The 18,151-nt window shown below is 45.6% G+C and overlaps 1 protein-coding gene across 1 annotated transcript in view; it reads right to left on the bottom strand.

Moving 5' to 3' along the window:
* Positions 1 to 1,065: 1,065 nt before the first annotated feature.
* The window catches only part of LOC130264288 (AP-3 complex subunit delta-1-like), a 17,499-nt gene continuing 413 nt past the window's right edge, over positions 1,066 to 18,151 (bottom strand). Inside the window, exons 2-19 of the mRNA XM_056512340.1 lie at positions 17,188 to 17,477; positions 16,654 to 16,799; positions 16,390 to 16,531; positions 15,572 to 15,643; positions 14,779 to 14,854; positions 13,798 to 13,997; positions 13,086 to 13,159; positions 10,663 to 10,870; positions 9,436 to 9,498; positions 8,737 to 8,832; positions 7,816 to 7,965; positions 7,647 to 7,694; positions 7,120 to 7,309; positions 5,984 to 6,072; positions 4,952 to 5,037; positions 4,494 to 4,615; positions 3,678 to 3,757; positions 1,066 to 3,538 (exon numbers count right to left, since the gene is read on the bottom strand). Of these exons, the coding sequence (XP_056368315.1) occupies positions 3,443 to 3,538; positions 3,678 to 3,757; positions 4,494 to 4,615; positions 4,952 to 5,037; positions 5,984 to 6,072; positions 7,120 to 7,309; positions 7,647 to 7,694; positions 7,816 to 7,965; positions 8,737 to 8,832; positions 9,436 to 9,498; positions 10,663 to 10,870; positions 13,086 to 13,159; positions 13,798 to 13,997; positions 14,779 to 14,854; positions 15,572 to 15,643; positions 16,390 to 16,531; positions 16,654 to 16,799; positions 17,188 to 17,477 (2,228 nt within the window). The 3' untranslated portion in view covers positions 1,066 to 3,442. The remainder of the gene's footprint in view (positions 3,539 to 3,677; positions 3,758 to 4,493; positions 4,616 to 4,951; positions 5,038 to 5,983; positions 6,073 to 7,119; positions 7,310 to 7,646; positions 7,695 to 7,815; positions 7,966 to 8,736; positions 8,833 to 9,435; positions 9,499 to 10,662; positions 10,871 to 13,085; positions 13,160 to 13,797; positions 13,998 to 14,778; positions 14,855 to 15,571; positions 15,644 to 16,389; positions 16,532 to 16,653; positions 16,800 to 17,187; positions 17,478 to 18,151) is intronic.

Here is an 18,151-nt window from a genome sequence, read left to right as displayed (position 1 = left end):
TCAGGTGGAATTTCTTGTGTTCTAGTTTCTTACCATTACCTCTGGTCCTGTTGCTTGGCCCTGGCATTTTATAAAGTATATATCCACATATATATATATCTATATATACATGTGTGTGTATATATATGTATATATGTGCATGTATATATATATATATGTATATTGTCTATATCTATATCCATTTCTGCTCTTCCCTCTGCCCACAGAGCTCCCACAGCCTTTCCTCAGAGGAGATTCTCCATCCATCCCCTCATCATCCTCACAGGCCTGCACAGGCCCCAGTGCCAGGAGCTCCAGAGGAGCCCAGAACTGGACACCACTCCAGGGCCAAGGAAGGGGCAGGATCGCTCCTGTGGCTCATTTAACACTTGAGGTCTGCTCCAGGCACTTCCTGGGCTGGGGTTTACTTTTGTTTCCATCAGATTTGTGCAGTCCCAGCCCATGGCAGGTCCTGTGGGATTGCAGCACTGAGAACAGAGGATCTGGATCCTTTCTGAGCAGCGTCTGCCAACAATGGGCAATTCCCAGTGCAGAGCTGGTGGCTCCTGACTCTCAGCCCCAAGGATTTCTGTCCCAAGGTGATTCTCACAGGTTCTGGTGTGACTGGAAACCACTGGGGCATCAGCTAAGCCAAGGCCTCATTCCTGCTGCGGCAAGACAGGGCCTTAATCCTCATCTCAATGTCACCACGTTTGTCACAAATTTCACTGGAGGCCGAGAGGAAGCAAGAGCAGGGGCTGATTCCAGCTTCATTCAGACCAGAGCTCTCATTTTTCCAAGTGTTGGATTTTAGCTGTAAACATGATCCAAAAAATAAAAATTAATGGAGATTTAACTGAGATAGTAAATTATTTTTTCCTGTAATTTCAGTGTTAGTGACAGCTGCTGTTGTAGAGCTGCCTTTCAAAGGGGTGGTGTTAGGAATTCCCTACCCCCTTTGGGAAGGGAGATACATTCAGATCCACTGAAGACACATTGTTCAGCCCTGGGGTAAATCCATGCCTTGGTTTCCACTCCATCCAAACTGGAACAGTCTTATGAAAGGAACATTTACAAAGCCAAAAATTTAACTTTGTTTTGAAAGTTTATTGGATCATCTTGACACAAAATCATTACAGCAGCTTGTGGTATGTTGTTGTCTTTTTCTTTTTTTTTTTTTTTTTTTTCCCAGGGAATGTTGATAGCAAATAAATTTGTGAATGTAACACATCATACAGTTTCAAAATTCTAGAATCACTGCACAGGATTCTGTAAGAGACTCTACATGCTAAAGTGACAGTTTTCATCCATGAATTAAAAAACCCAAACACTAATTGAGGAACATTATCCTTTAAGACAATTTTAATATGTTCAGTTTCTAATACACAACTGGCTAACCAAGGGAGGCTGACCAAAACCAAACCCTCCACATCCTGGCAGCACGGTCAGACACGGAGCTGGGCCTGGCAAGGAACCCAGAGCACCAGAGCAGAGCCTTTGCCAAAATACCTCCTGTGGGAAGAGTGTAAAGAGCACAAGACACGCATAAAGTACAGGACATCACCCAAGGGATAAGATCAACACTTCATCCTGCTCCCTGTGAAGGGGTTTGGTGTTTTAGGAGTGGTGGTGGAGCTGGAGACGTGCAGACCCAGCCAGCTCCTCCCTGGGCACCTCTTTGGAGCAATCAACTGCTCCTGACCTGTGCCTTGAAGTAAAACCATTCCATGGAGTTTTGCTCACTGGGTGTGGAACAGCAAAGAAAGAAATGGAGCAGGGGGAATAAAAAAGAAGCTGAAAGCAAGGGATGTTGGAGAAGGACATCAGCTGAGCAGGACACCATGACATCCCTTTCCTATCAGTGACTCCACAAGATTCCTATAGTGCAGAATGGGCACTTCCCAGACTCTCCCTTCTTCCCTCTAAAGCAACTGTTAGAGTCCCAAATCTGCAGCTCCTCAGCCCCCTCCCCATCCTGCAGCCTGGCAGGGAGAGGGGATCCTCATCCCTCCTCCTTCCTGCATGTGGGACAGGGCTCCCCACCCACTTTCCCTCTTGCACCCTGCCAGGAAAAGGGCTCCCAATCCCTCCCTCTCTCCTGCACCCTGCCAGGAAAGGGGCTCCTAATCCCTCCCTCTCTCCTGCACCCTGCCAGGAAAGGGGCTCCTAATCCCTCCCTCTCTCCTGCACCCTGGCAGGGCTGGGGCTCCTAATCCCTCCCTCTCTCCTGCACCCTGGCAGGGTTGGGGCTCCTAATCCCTCCCTCTCTCCTGCACCCTGCCAGGAAAGGGGGTCCTAATCCCTCCCTCTCTCCTGCACCCTGGCAGGGTTGGGGCTCCCAATCCCTCCCTCTCTCCTGCACCCTGGCAGGGAGGGCTCTGCCACAGGGGCCCAGGGGCACTTGTGCTGTCACATCTGCTCTCACTGCTACAAGGGCAGGGCCAAGGGACACTGAAGGGACACAGACACAGAATGACCCTGCTGGTTCCAAAGTCCAGAGGGAGGACATGGATCTACACACAAGGGGCTGCACCCACGGCTGTTTCTCTAACCTTGTAATGGTCAACCTCAGCTGGTGAGCGAAAGAATAAAAAAGCAGGAACACACCCCTTTGACTTTCCAGTTTCTTGCTACAGTTTAACTGCTTAGGAATGTGAAATTGAAGTGGACTCATAGAACACATCAGCAGAGACAGCTCAAAGGGGAGAGGCCTGACAGACTCCCTGTGTGGGGCAGTCGAGGGGAGCACAGACCCAAACAGTAACACTCAGCCTGTTTTACCCTTCCACACTCTTCCAGCTGTCACTAAAAGAAGGTTAAGGCTCAAGGCAACTACTATAAACAGAAACTCAAACACCCCAGTTCTCACAGGGCTCCTTTGGATTAGCTCAAGGAGATGGAGGATGTTTATACGCTGATCACAATAGATCTTGAGATAATAATAAATCATATATATATAAAAAAAAACCAAAAAGAGGCCTTCTGGTCCAGCACCAGCCTCTGCTAGAAATATACATCAACTACAGCAGCCCTGAAGACATATTTCATGGCTAAGGATTAAGTCAACCTTCCCTGGCATAAGCACAAACAACAAACTGTGCTACTGTTGATAAAGTCCTGCTCAGTCCCCATCCCACACAGATGAAGGTCATGGGATCATCATGAGCTGCTGAATAAATAGTGCCCGGCCCTCCCTCCCTCCCTCCTCCCCTCCCTCCTCCAGTCATGTCACCAGGATCTCTTTGGGCTAGAAAGGGTTAACACCACAGTTCATAAAAAGTTCTGAAAATAAAAAGGTAACATACAGCCTTAAAATGTCTAAACTGCAACCAATGGTGGAGTTAACTGAAAGCACGTGCCCCAGGGTAGTACATGCGTACGAGGGAGAAACTTAACACTTGGGTCTGCTCGTCTTTACACGTTGGGTGTGTTTCTTGTCGTTGGAATTTCTTATAAGGAATATTCAGCACTTGGACAATGTCTCTTTCATCTCATCCAACAAGTTGCTAAGCAGGGTAGAATCGTTACATTTCCCATCTATGGATACAGAGTTCTCTCCCTTAGAAAGGAAAAAAAAAAAAAGAAAAAATCCATTAGCTCCTCTTCCAAGTGGGAATGTGTTCCCAGGCAAACTCAGGGACTGGAACGAGGCAGGGAAGGCTCCAGGTTTAGCTTCTCAGGGGTCACAGTGCTCTCACCTTTTTTACCAGTAGGCAGACATGATGGCCTTGGATAGAACGGCTGTACATGGATGCACACGAATCAACACGTTCCACAACTGCAGAGAAACAGCAATTTCATTTCATTCCATTCAATTCTAATTCAAGCCTTGCTTCCCCTGGAGAGCAACCATTGCTCTGTCTGGCCTCGAGGAACAGAGGCTTCTACAGAGGGGAGGAGGAAGTCAGGGTTAAGATGTGCCTGGCTCCTCCTGACTTCTCTCTGGGACATTTCACAATTACGAAGTGAGTCATTTGTATCCTAAGCCACAAATGTTCTGTGGCAAAAACACTGCTCAGAACGTAGATTTCTTCCCCAGAAATACTTCCAGTGAGGCAATGTCTAATGCAAACACCAGAGCATGATGAAACAGCCACTTGTTTTGCTTCAGCCAGTGCTTGTGTTTTAATTAAGAAACCCAAACCTGAATAGCTGGGGCTCTCCCTCACTGAAACGAAGCACTGGGGAAGAAGTCTGAAGCCCTGCAGATCCAACCCACTCTCCAGAGAACAGTTACAGCCTGAACAGTTACTCCACACCAGCTGCCCCCATGATACTTGTCACATGCCTCACTGGGCTGCAGGAATTCCATAGGGACACAAGGAGAATTCATTTTGAAGAACACTGCATGCTTTGAGTGTTGCAAAACTGGAGAAAACTCTCCCAAATGTATTTAATCTGGACATCACCTGCTCCTGTGATTGCTGAGCCCATGGAGTGTTGGGCTCACCAAGCACAGCAGAGATTTTAGAATATGAAATTCTGCAGAAACTTCTGCATAAAGGAAGACTCACCTGAAAAATGATGATGAAAACAGATCTTTGCCAGCAGATGTTGGAAAGAAATGCTAATTCCATCTACTTTAATAGAACTCATGTGCAGGTCTCCAGACTCTAGGAGCTTGGCAAAAGCATCACTGCAGAACAGGAAGGAAAGTAAATGCTTTATTACAAATGCAAGTGAAATCTGTCCCATCAGTCCCATGAAACATGCCAGGACACAGAAGCTGAAGCGTTACCAAGCTCTAGGAAAGAGCTGTATAAACAGCAAATACTGAAATCACACTCGAGTCCACTGGAGCAACTTGTGCCCCCTTGCTGTCAGAGCTGCCTCTGCTAGGCTGCAGGGCACAGAGCTCCCTCTGCAGAGCCCTTTGAAATAGGTCACATTTGAACAGTCACCCCTTGCAGACACTGCCCCAGCCCTCAGGAGCAGGCAGAGCTCAGCCTGCAGGGGCAGCACAGGCACTCACCTGTAGCAAGGCGTCGTGATCAAGTATGAAGCACAACTGAAGTGCAATTTGAAATCTAGTTTCTCGTGGGTTGAACCTTCATCATTCTGCAAGAGGGCAAAGGAGAGCAGATGAGTGGGAGCCCTGAGGCAGCAAGAGGAGGAGCCACTCCCACCCACCACACAGGCAGCAGTGAGGAGCTGAGGGCTGAGCTCCCTCTGAAATAGCCTGGCTGGGCCTGAAGGATCAGTCTGACAATCATCCCACCACAATATCAGCCCACTCAGAGATTTGGGCAGCTGGGTTGATACATGCACCTACAACAGGTAAAGGACACACCAGGCTGCAGCTCTGCCTGAACTCTGCTGAAACAAACTGAGCATACTGAGTTTAAACTAACAATTGGAGGTGTGGTTTTACAGTTCATTATTTCCTGAGCAAAATTATAAATTAATAGTTCCCAGATTCTTAGGTACTAAAATAGGACTAGCATGCTATTTTTAATAAATCCTTAAAATAGAGACAATGCCTGACTCAGGAGTAGCCACAACTGTCTCCATTCATTTCCTTTGAGCTGCTCATGCAGCTCTTTCATTAATAACTGTACTGAAATGACATCAGAGACTCACACAGTCTTATCCAGCTCAATACCTACTAAACAATGCTTTCCACTGACCTCACTCTTAATCTGGGTGTCCACTCTTAATAACTGCATCTAATTGTTATTTTTGTTTTCCAGCCTTTCCAGGCTGCAGTGTCCAGCTGAGATCAGAAGGAGCAGATCCTGGCTCCCTCTCCCCTCCCCAGCAGATCAGTGTGATTTCTAGCTGACAGAGTGGCACATGTTGCAGGAGTGACAATCTAGGACGTGCTGACGCAGGATTGGGGGCACTCTTTGCACAAGATGTCATGTGAAAATGTTCCTCACAGAATGGGCTGGTGCAGCAGAGATGAAATGATGCCTAAAAAAGCTCAAGAGCAGAGCTTCCCACCCGAGTCTGGCTCCCTGACGCAGTTCCCAAGGAAGCAGAGGCAGTTGAGAGCTGCACTTACTTTGACTATAAAGGACAGTGTTCCTTTTAACTTCTGAGCCATAACAATACTCTGAAGTGTAAACACAAACTGGGCTTCATTAGAGATTCCTAGTGTGAAGAGAGGAGAGGGAAAAGTCAGGTCAGAACATGGCTTCTAGATCTAAGTAATGGTTAGCATAAACTGACTTATGTGCAGACTATTTTTGAACCAAGTTTGAAATTCTTTGGGTTGGAAGAGAGTTCTACACACAACTGCTGTGGGGAGTCAACACTTACAGCACTTGGGTCTCTCAAAGCAGCAATGGAAGCTGGCATTTGGTGGAGCTTATTGAGCTTATTTGCCTGGGCAAAGAGTCACATATTTAAACTATTTGCATAACTGGAATTATATTTATAAACATTTCAGAGTAGCTTTCAGAGCTAATCTGAATTCTAATGTTCCTATGTTTTCCTTTTAATATAAGTCTGTGTCAAGAACTACCTTATACAGATTTAAAACTAAATCAAATAAATACCCCACTGCTTTTCATGGGGGATTGAAAAGCACCCCAAAGCCACTCCAGCCCTCCGTGAGCAGTTTCAGAATTCAAATTAACTCCTCAGTGAAAGAAAGGAAATTCAGGGAAGTTCACTGATTTGACTGTATTACTGTGCTCTGTACAAAACTGTTATCCTTCATGTCTGTACTTAATACTTCTGGAGGACTCAGTTTCCCTCCTTGCACATCCTTATCACAAACCTTCATTGCAAAAGGCTTCTGCCACTCAAACAGTGGGACAAGAACTCCAGAATAAATCCACAGTGGATTCTAATGCTTCACAAACCTAATACCGTGTTCCATTTTAAATCTCATAGCAAACATATCATGAATTTTGGATTCCTGAAGTCAAAGGTGTGCCAGCCTGCAGGCACCTGGAAAAGGAACTCAGACATTTGGACTCCCAGCCCTAGACTGAGGCTTTGCTCTTGCTGTGCAGAACCACCTGCATTACAGCCATACTGGGAGAAGGCTTATCCTCTCCAGGGAACTGTGGGAAAGCCCAGCAACACCCAGGCAGAGATGTTTTTCTGGAAAACAGCAAGAAGTTCAAGCAGCTCTTCCCACAGGAGGGCAGTGCAGGGCCAGCCAAGAGCCCTGTGCAAAGCTGTGCATACCAGGGGGGAGCTGGAAGGGCACAGGTATCCCATCGTGTACTGAGGATCCTTCTGGTCGGAGCATTTTAGTGTTGAGAGAGTCCAGGACATTCAGTTCCATGCTCTTAAGGAAACTAGTGCTTTTGTTCTCAAAGATAACAGACACAGTAACCTGGCTGTCATTCTGGAGGTTTCCTTGAATATCATAGGTCTGCAAATGAAGGGAAAAATGTCACAGGGAAGAGCCAGAAACTTCAAGGAACAGAATACATCATGGGGACAAAGCCAGGTTCAAAAAGGAGGTAATCTGGCATAGCTAGAGGATTATAAACACACTGGTGATCAGCTAAGGACTGGGAAAACATCAACTTTGAAATTAAAGTGGGACACCCAAAAGAAAGGAAATGGAGCTTGGTTATAGCTCTACCCTCTGGGATTGAAACAGTTCTGCAGTTATGTGATGGCTACATAAAGTCACTCCACCATGCCCAGGGCACTCCTCTCTCAGGGAACTCAGAGAACATTTGGAACCAAAGACCCAGACTCACCATTTTAATGTAGGGGTTTTCAGCAAGAAGGCGGTAACTGGACATGGGCTGAAAAATGAGAGAAAAGTCACAGTCACAGCAGAACCAATGACTCTGAGAAGAGCTGGCACTGTTCTCCCTCCCAGCCAGCTGAGCTCTCCTTGTCCCAGGCCTGGGCACAGCTACTCACTGGTAGTGGCTCATCCTCTAGTGTCCCATTCTGCACCGACTCTGGGGGCTCCTCCTCACTGTGATGACTCTTCTTTTTGGATTTCTTTTTATCCTTTGATTTCTCTTCTTTCTCTTTCTTGTGCTTTTTCTTCTTATGCTTGGAGGACTTCTACCAAGAAGAACAAGAAACTATAACAAACCCCTTAAAGAAACCTTTCATTTCTAGCCATGACCCCTCGACCACACTTCCATCTCCAGACTCTCATTCTCTGCACTTCCTGGGCTTCCCTTTACTGCAGAACCCAAAAGAGAGCTGCCATTCCTTAAATCCCAAAAGCAATTCCATGGGGAGTCCCAGCAAACCCTGCTCCCCATCCAGCTGCCCATACCTTATCCCAAAGCAGCCTGGGAACAGCACAAGGACAAATCTCTCCAACTGTTTGGAAGCTCAGCTTTAACTGGGACCTGTCCCTTGGCTCATGGAACAACCAAACCTCTGACCACAGCTCCTCAAGGGTGCAACATCTGCAGGTGCTCACTGCACTGAACAGTTGCAGTTGGTAAATCCTGTGTGCTGCTTTTCAAGCAATTTGAGACAGGAGGAGAATATGGCTGAAGGGTGACAGCAACCTCATAGAACCAGAAAATTGTGAAGGTTGGAAAAGATCTTTAAGATGATCAGGTCCAACCATCAGCCCAGCACCACCACAACCACCACTGAACCATGTCCCCATGTGCCACATCCACAGGTTTTCTGAACACTTCCAGGGACAGTGACTCCACCACTGCCCTGGGTAGCCTGTTCCAATGCCTTTCCATTAAAAAAAAAAAAAAAAAAAAAAAGAAAAAAAAAAAAAAATATATATATCTTTCCTAATACCTCATCTAAGCCTCCCCTGGTGCAACTTGAGGTAACTTCCTCTTAACTTGAACCACTTACCTTTCCTTCATCCTCCTCTTCTTCATCTTGCTCTTCCCTTTCTTTTTTTACCTCTTGGGATTCAGCCACCACAGCAGTGCCCACTGCAGGCTCGCTCTGAGGAGATGAGCAGAAGGATTCTGACATTAATGCAAAGCAGCTGGAACAACCCAATCCCACACCAAAAGAAACTCAACAGTGACAACTCTTCACAACTGTTATTTCAGAAATGACATTAGGCTAACATGGTATCAAGGCTTTCATTTTATGCCCCTATGATCACCTGAGGACACGACTCAAAAGATTTCCTCCAAGGAATCCATCCCCTTATATTCCTTGCCTCTTCTCTGGAATTTCCCATCAAAATTCATGAGAATTTTTCTTTCACACTCTGTCTCTCGTGTCTATTAATATTGCTAGAGCCTACCTCATACTGAGAAATAAAACCATACAACTGTATAACATTACACCTATCAATAACAAAATCAACCAAGCCTGGAGCTGCAGCTGTATTTCTATTCTTGATCTACACAGAATGAGCCTGAAGTCTCCCATTACAGTTTCTCTGAACTGGGCTGACACAATATCTCTGCTCCCCAGCAGGAAGTTGAGAAGATGAAGCTGATGTTCCCCTCTGCTGCAGAATGACACAGCACTCCTGCACAGCTCACAGGCAAGAAATAACCAGGGAAGTTTCCTCTGATGGGGGAAGATTCCTACCTGTGGCTGGGGAGTGGGAGCAGCTGGTGGAGCGGTAGAGAGCCAGAAATCCAAGTCTTCCCCCTGAATTTCAGTGGAAAAAACCCATTATCATTGTTTTTGTATCTTTCTTAAAAATCAAATTTAAAACACAATAAAAAAATACAATAACAGCAACAAAAGAAAACCAAAACAAAAAGATCACAAGGCTGAAACAGCTGTCCTATGAGGAAGGGCTATGAGAGCTGGGGGTGCCCATCTGGAGAAGAGAAGGCTCCAGGGAGAGCTCAGAGCCCCTGGCAGGGCCTGAAGGGGCTCCAGGAGAGCTGGAGAGGGACTGGGGACAAGGGATGGAGGGACAGGACCCAGGGAATGGCTGCCACTGGCAGAGGGCAGGGCTGGATGGGATATTGGGCAGAAATTGTTCCTGGGAGGGTGGGGAGCCCTGGCACAGGGTGCCCAGAGCAGCTGTGGCTGACCCTGGATCCCTGGCAGTGTCCCAGGCCAGGCTGGACATTGGGGCTGGAGCAGCCTGGGACAGTGGGAGGTGTCCCTGCCAGGGCAGGGGTGGCACTGGATGAGCTTTAAGTTTCCTTTGAACCCAGTCTGGGTTTCTGTGACTCTACAATAATTAAACCAAAACCTGAAGTTCCCATGGAAATGCAGCACTCCAGAGTGCTCCTCATGCACAGATCTGTGAAACACCCAGGAGCAAACACACCAAGAAGTTTTGAGCACTTCCAAAGCTGGGCCCAGCTGACAGCACCCCCACACCATGTGGGTACCCCCAGCATCCCAAGGGATGCAGTGCAGAGGGAAAGGACAGCCCAGCAGAGGGTTAACAGGAGGATACTCCTGGCAGCTAATGGCAGGGTTTTAACTGAAAAGCTCTGGAGTACATGGGAGACAGGATGCAGCACAAGTGACACTCACAACACGAGTTCCAGATATTTTGCTAAGGAGTTCCCCACTTGGGGATCAGACAAAATATCAGCAAACTCAGTTTCCATGTGAGCTCTGGCAGATCTGCTGTGTGGGCTGCAGTAAGCTGAATTCTGCTAACTTAGGAGGCTAAGTAAATGTTATTTTTATTAACAGAAATCTTTAAATACCTGCTGCTGCAGTTGTAAAAATTTAAGGAAATACAGGTTGCACACATTCAGCTGTTTGAACTGCTCCTAAGCAACCAACCTAACTCAGCAATAAATAACAGCAGGAGCTAAAATAATGCAAATCTTGGAGAATTACCTTTTTTTCTTCTTCCTCCTCCTCTACCACCTTTTTTTCTTTCTCTTTCTTCTTTCCTTTGTCTCTCTCTTTATCTTTATGTTTCTTTTCCTTCTTTTTGGGTTTCTTGCTCTTCTTCTCTACTAGGGGAACTTCTGAGTCTGGTGACTTCAGGGTCTCGACATTCCTGTGTCTCTGCACTGGCAACTTCTCACTGTCTGCTAAGGGTCTTGAAAAGAAAGAGTCCATTACCTGCTGGAAACTGCCTCCCTCAGCCACATGACCTGTCCAAGACAAGGTGTGCTTTGTTTATAGGGAGCTGGGCCCCCAAGCCTGAAATCAGCACATACTTCTATACCTGGAGTTTATTTATGCAACTGCAGACACTGCCCTTGTGGGTCAGGAGTCAGAGGAAACCATTGGAAGGTGACTGAGAGCCAAGGTGGTGTGTTTAACCCTCAGAGGTGGCAGCCAGAGGCCTGCAGGCTGAGTAACACCCACAGGGGAACAGCTCTGAGCGTTACACTGTGTTTCCATGGAATCCCTCTCCAAGGAAAAGCAAGGATGTGGAACAGCATTTCCAACAGAGTGGAAATTTGAGCAGTGGAATGCCAGCATGGCTCCAGCAGCCCTTGAAGGGTGTAGTGTTTTTTGTTCTTGATCAGTCCAACTGGGAATTATTCTAAGTCATTTTTATTTTGGAAGTTTGCACTATGAATTTCTACTCTACTATCACATTTTGGAAGTTAAATGTAACCTCAGACACCTGTTTCCAAAAAGCACCAACAGCAGTTTATATTTTCACTGCATCCTAAATCCACTACTTGGGAAAAAACTACCACAAAAAATTATCCAATTCTTGTCAAACATTTCCAGAAATCAGCAAGAATTTCACCAACTGCATCATTTTCTATTTCTTAGCTTTTTTTTAATGTTGATTTTCACATTTGCACAGCAAACATCAGTTCAGGAAGACTTCTAATGGCCTCAGCTGCCTCCATTTTTTTGCTTATATTGCATTAAGAACCAGAACCAATTAGTTTTTCACTTTCAGACACTAAGGGAAGATTGAACAGCAAACAAGCCTCATCTTCTACTATTTCAGATGCACCTTACAGGAACAGCATTGGTGCTGAGAGCCAGTGATAAAATAGACTCACAAATATGAAGGTCTCTGATTTAACAGTTCCACCACCCTTCAAGGACTTGCACTGTCCAAAATCAACCAACCTGACAAAGGTCAACACTCAGGAGATATTCTTACCTGGAAGGCTTCCCTGAAACCAGACTGCATGTGAGCGTGACAGACAGAGCAGTGCAAGCACAGAAAGAAAGAGAGAGGACACAGACATGAGAAACCATGGCAGGAGAGCACAGCACTCATGGCACAGGGGAGGGAATGGATGGAACAATCCAACAGTCCTGGATGGCTCCTGGGGCACAGCACCAGGACTTGCAGGGTGTGCCCAGCACTGCTGAGAATTGCCATGCAAATACAGGGGCTACAGGCAGAAATTAATTTCCTTTTATTCATTTGTCTCTGCAGACCTTGACTGGCCTTCCAAAAAAGGAAATTTCTCAGAAACTGTTTTATTCACTTTTAAAAAGATGCTATGACACTTCTTCACAAGGTACTGAGGGGCCAAAGTCCCATAAATTTGGAACTGCAAAGAAAGGCACAGACGCTCAAGTGTCAGAGGAAGAGAGATCCTACACACACCCACATGGGCCTGCACAATCTTCCCAACATTACAGGAGGCATCCCTGGACCATAAAACAGCAATTATTTTTAGCATGGTGATTTTATAAAACAACAACTAAAAAAGAATTCCAACCAATCTCCATGTGCAATACTGAACAGGGTACAGTCACTCAGTACAGTGCCCATGGTCATGTGGGTGCAGGGCTCGAGCCTGGCACTGGCACAGCCCCAGCAGCTGTGGGAGCAGCCTGGCCACAGGGGTGACCTGCAGCTCAGTCACATCACAGCAACACAACACTGGCACCACACTGAGGGGCTCAGGGCAGTGGGGTGGGACAGCCTGGGTGACACTGGTCAGTGATCACAACACAGGCTTGCCATGGACACACAGCTTCTGAGGGGACAGATGGACACAGGTCACAGCAGACAGACAGTGGGACCCCAGAGTAACCCACACCTGATCCAGTGACCCTGTCTGTGCTCCCAGACTCCTTCAGTCACACTCACACTGCATTTAATGACTCCTCTGCCCTTCCCAAACCTCCCACACTCAGAGCTGAGATTTTTATCATCCAAGCTGCAGTGGGAGCCAAAGCTGGATGAGCACCTGAGGTTTCCTCAAAGCCATAGGGAGAGACTTCAGCCTGTCCCCTCTGGCCTCTAGTGCCTTTGCCTGCTCAGCCCCAGCCCTGCCCTCAGGCACTCCCTTAGCAGTGAACTCACACACAAAACTGCCACTTACTTATCCAGATCTATGTCAAGTGCCTTATAGGGATCATTGGGATCTTTGTCATCTTCATCACTGGGCAAAGCATTCTGCAGGGGAGATAGAGAGACATCCACTGAGGCAGCAAACCACTGGCAGTTCTCAAACTCAAGCTTAAAACCACCCAAATTAATTTTTTTTGAGCCTGTAAGCCCTGCACCAGGCCAGCTGCAGTCAGGCACAGTAAGTTATAGGAACAATGCACTTCAAGGCAGCATCCAGTTTCAAGATTAATTTAGAACAGAAACCCCTTCTTCATAAACAGCAGGATTTGAATTGCTGCTGTTCGGTTTTGATTAAAGGAAATTTTAGAAACAAATACAGATGACATCATTAGCATCTGCAATTAATTATCATCAGCTGCAAAGCTGCTGACTAGACAGCAAGTTACTGTCAAAGTGAAGTAGCAGAGCATAATAAATGCTATTTGGACAGTGTTACTTTTAGAGCAGGGATGAACATTGTTTTGTTGGTTTTGATTTTTTTAATAGCTTCAGTGGCAATTTTTGTCTTTTTGTGAAAGAAGGACAGTAATTTCTTCCCCTGCAAAGAACAGCCTGGGATCATCCCAGTCATTTCTGAAACAGCTCTGGAACTGCCACATCACAGACTGGCTGCAGTTGTGGGAGCAAAAATCTCTCAAGAGCTGCACACAGACAAATCCCAGACCCCAAGCACAGGAACTGACCTCTGGCATCTCCTCTGTGATGATGTCGACGTGGTGAGCTGGGGCAATGTCCTCCTCACTCTCTGTGTGCAGGGAGTTGTGGCGATGGTGTTTCCCTCTCTTCTCCTTTTTCTGTTTTTTCTTTTTCTTGTCTTTCTCCAGTTTTTGTTTATGCCTTCGCTCTTCTTCCAGTTTCACGTACTGGTCTGACATGGGCATTCCTGGGGGAAAGCCAAGCTGCTTTCAGGAACAGAGCACATGCACTGAGCACTGAAAGACCATGGCAGGAGTGTGTCCTGCTCCTGCTTCAGCTTCCCACAGCCAGCTGCATCCACACCTCCCTGTGCTTCCACATCACCTCACACAGCCCCCAAGCACCCAGTGCTGTCCACTCCATCTCTCCAGAAACAGGACAGAGCTCAATCCCACTCCCTGATTCTTGGCTGCATTACTGCATTAGAAGGAGCATCCAAATATTGAGATTTTAAGGAGAATTGGTAACATTGCTGCTGTACTGATACCTTTCAGAAAAAACCTTAAATATTTGCATTTAGAACTCACTCCTTGCAATGTAAGGCACTTTATCAACAGCTTTTCAGTGCTGTATCCAACCACTCCTTTGATACACAACTACTTTTGATAACTGAAACAAGATATTCAAATAGTATCTCTACCATTAGATTCTATTTCCCGTCTCCTGATCACCTCCATCGGACTTCTATGATATTTTCAAGGTGACTCCTCCCACACAGAACAGTGGTTCCTCCACATGTTACAGAGCTGGCTGCACAATATTCCTAATCACAGAATTATTTCTAATATTATCTTGAAAGGAACTCAGACTGCAAAGTACTATTTTCAAAAGTAAATTAAGGAGATATATTTAAGACTCTTAATGAAAGTGTGTTCCTTCAAAACCTCAGGTGGAAGTCCAAAGAAGGAATTATGACTTCTTCTAAATAGAATTTCTTTAATTAAATTTTAAAGATGAGCTGTGCTTACCTGGAACTTTTAATGGGACAGAAAGGTCAATCTGGACCACAGGAATATGTTCCACCCCTGGAGTGTCTTGGTATCGCTGGGAAAAGAAAGATTTCTCATTTTCTGAGCACTACCAGCATAGATTTATGTAAACAGGCACATTACAAAAAAATCAAGCAGTTCAATAATTTAAGTGAATATTTTAAAAAATAGGAATGGAACAGCTTGTTAATAATCCTGGTGTGGTAGAAGAGTGTTTTAAAGCCAGTTGATAACTATTATAAAGGACCCTACTCTTAGGTACAGTTTTTTAACCCTACTACTGCCCTGAAGAATTATTGGTTTGTGTTTTATTGCTAATAACTTGCCACTTCAGAAGATAAATTTGGAGATTGCAGTTGAGGAACACGGGTCAATCCTACGGCTACAGAGGAAATAAAGGAAGTTCTTTCCCTGAAAAAAGTGTTCAGAGACCACAACAACTTTCTGATCCACAAATCACAGTCTGTGTTCCAGGGTCACCCTCTGCAGGGCTCTGAGTGAGGTGCCTGGGATGTGAATGTTGCCATCACCCAGGGCTGGGACAAACTGCAGAGACTCTCACAGGCTGCTCTGGGGGTACCAGGTCACTCAGGAGATTCTCAACACAAACAGGACTTAGAAAAACAGCTGGAGGCAGCCACTACAGGCCACACATTATAAAGAGGCCAGAACTGCAGGGGAAATATCAGAGTGTCTTGGAGCAGCTCTGATATTCAGGGAGCCTTTACACAGTGACAGCAGAGATCAGTGAGATATTGCAATTCAGACTCACCTTCTGAGGGGAAGGAGAGCTTTTAATATAAAATGGGTTGTTTGCCTGTTCTTGTTTCCGGGCTTCTCGACGCTAAAAGCAAAAGAGGATTTGCAGTTAAAATGTTTGTGAGCAAAGACATAAGAGACACCAAAGTGCAAAACAAAAGCTCCCTGCATTTTTGTAACAATACATAACTACTGTGAAAAGACTAGAGCAGAGCAGTTTGTGGGTGTAAGGCAGTTCTGAGTTACCAGACAGGAGGATAGAACTGCAGGTAGCATTGCTAATTCCCATCCCTGGAAGAGTTCAAGGCCAGGTTGGAGGGGCTTGGAGCAAGCTGGGGTAGTGGGAGGTGTCCCTGCCCATGGCAGAGCATGGAATGAGATGAACTTTAAGGTCCCTTCCAACCCAAGCCATTGCATGATACTGTAACTAATAAGGGTGTTTCCTTACACCCTTCTTTGCTTTTTAATTCTAGACTAGAGAAAGTAACTTCCCAGACATCACTTTTTGATAGCAATTGGAATGTTCCTGTTTTCATTTCTGCAAGGAGAGAAGAAGTGAAGATTCATGTAACAGCAAGTTCTCTCTGTGAAACCACAGAGGTCAGAGACAGGAAAGGTGGGATCAGTGCTGAGCACAATCATGTTGCAGTCACTCACAGAAGCTGCTGAAGCCTATAAGGATCAGCTCACATGAGTGATCAGCTTTCCTGAGCTATGGAGAGCAGAAGGGCTCCCTGGATACATGGAGAATCCACATCAGCCCCCACTGCTCCAGCACCACTTAGATTACTACTGAATTATGTAGGGAAAAGCACTTTAACATTCACTCACTCTGGCCAGTTCCTCTTCATCTATTTCTGGCTGTCTGTGTCTGGAATGCCTTTGTTCCTCCTCATGAAATATTGTTTTGGGTTTTTCATCTTCAGACTCACTGTCTGATGGAGGCTCATTGATCCAGGCATCGAGGTCCAGGCTGGGAAGAATTGCAGCAAACAAACAGCTTCACTGAGTACCCCTGAGTATTTCAGTGTCTCATCATATACTTTGCTTTATTTGAAGGTTAAATAAGGGTTTGGGAGAGAGAAGGAACTTTACCCCTCTGGAACAGGCACTTTCTTCTGTGCTTTAGGAGCCACAGGGTTCAGCTCACCAGCAAACAGGGCTATTACTTCCTCAGCTACAGGAACTTCTTTTATTTGTAGCTTCTGAATGTATTTTATTAGCTGCAAGATGCAAGAAGCCTAAAAAAAAATGAAGAAGTGGTTTCAGAGTAATATTTAACAAGCTAAACCAAACAAATCGACTGAAGTCAACAGAAGGTGTTCAACTCCATTAAGGGAATTAAGAGAAACAGCACAAACTGCAGGTTTGGAGCAAATGTAAAAAGTCCATATTAAACTTCTCTTTTGGCTGGGTCCTTTTTGTGCCCTTATGTGCCTGAATAATTTTAAAATTAAATTGTTTTGAGTGAAGATCTTGCTGGCAGCCTTCAGAGATGGCATCAAACTGCAGTAATATCTGAGCTTTGTCATTGATAACAGCTTATAGAAAATGTGCATGGCCACAGGGAACCACAGACCTGCTCCAAGGCTTCCCATGATAAATCCCAAAGTAATTTCATTCTCTTACCCTCTCCTGAACCTCCAGATCTGCACTCTGCACAAACTGAGGCAGGCGCTCGATCATCAGCTGTGTAATTTCCTGAGCTGCTTCCTTTTCCCCAGCCTGCTCCTTCTGCTGCAGGATGGATGCATAGAGCTTCACCATGTTCTGCACATAAACAGCCTGGATGTGGCCTGGCAGGGTTGTCACCTTGGGCCTCAACATTGCTTCCAGGGTTTGGTTTGCTTCCTCGAGGTGTCTGCAAGGACAGAGTACACAGATGAAAGGCAAGGAGAAATAAAATCCAGCAGGCAGTGCTTAATACACAAAGGAATAGATCACAGCACTTTGTTTTAGCAGATCTCATGCTGTTACTGAAAATTATCTGCTCATAACTAAATGGAAGATGCACAAAAAATTACTGGACTACTGCAACCTGAAAGCTAAAGGCGTTTCTAAGTAAAAATGTGATCACGGTGGAAAAGAGTATATTCTCTTATTTCATCATCTGCAGTTTCCTTTGTACAACTTTTCTTTTTTTAAGAAAATGAAGATGTGAGCTGTACCAGCCACCCTCAATATCATACCTACAGCGTGAATTTAAACTGGAGCCAGAGTTCAGAGTGGCAACTAGAAGGAGACACCAGCAGGTAAGAGTACCAGCACCACACCAGCCCAGTCTACCAGAATAAAAGCTGGGAAACAGCTGTATCCACATAAACAAGAGACAAAATCATCTGCTGGAGATAAAAAACTGTATTGATACTAGAACACTGCAAATTGTGCTACTGTGGGCACCAAAAAATTTTTGAGCAAAAAGATGACAACTTTAAATTTCCAGGAAGATGGGGCTTTGCAAAAATATTTTAACAAGGGCAGAACAGGGAGGAGAGAAAGAGCTAATTCAAACATGGTGACTGATCTCTATAATATAAATGGCAGCAGACCTTAATGATTAAGGAGTTCCTTCAATGTCTTACCTACAACATAC

The sequence above is a fragment of the Oenanthe melanoleuca genome, chromosome 28 (assembly GCF_029582105.1).
Source record: "Oenanthe melanoleuca isolate GR-GAL-2019-014 chromosome 28, OMel1.0, whole genome shotgun sequence".
Classification (NCBI taxonomy): Eukaryota; Metazoa; Chordata; class Aves; order Passeriformes; family Muscicapidae; genus Oenanthe; species Oenanthe melanoleuca.
This window is presented reverse-complemented; position numbering and strand designations above follow the sequence as displayed.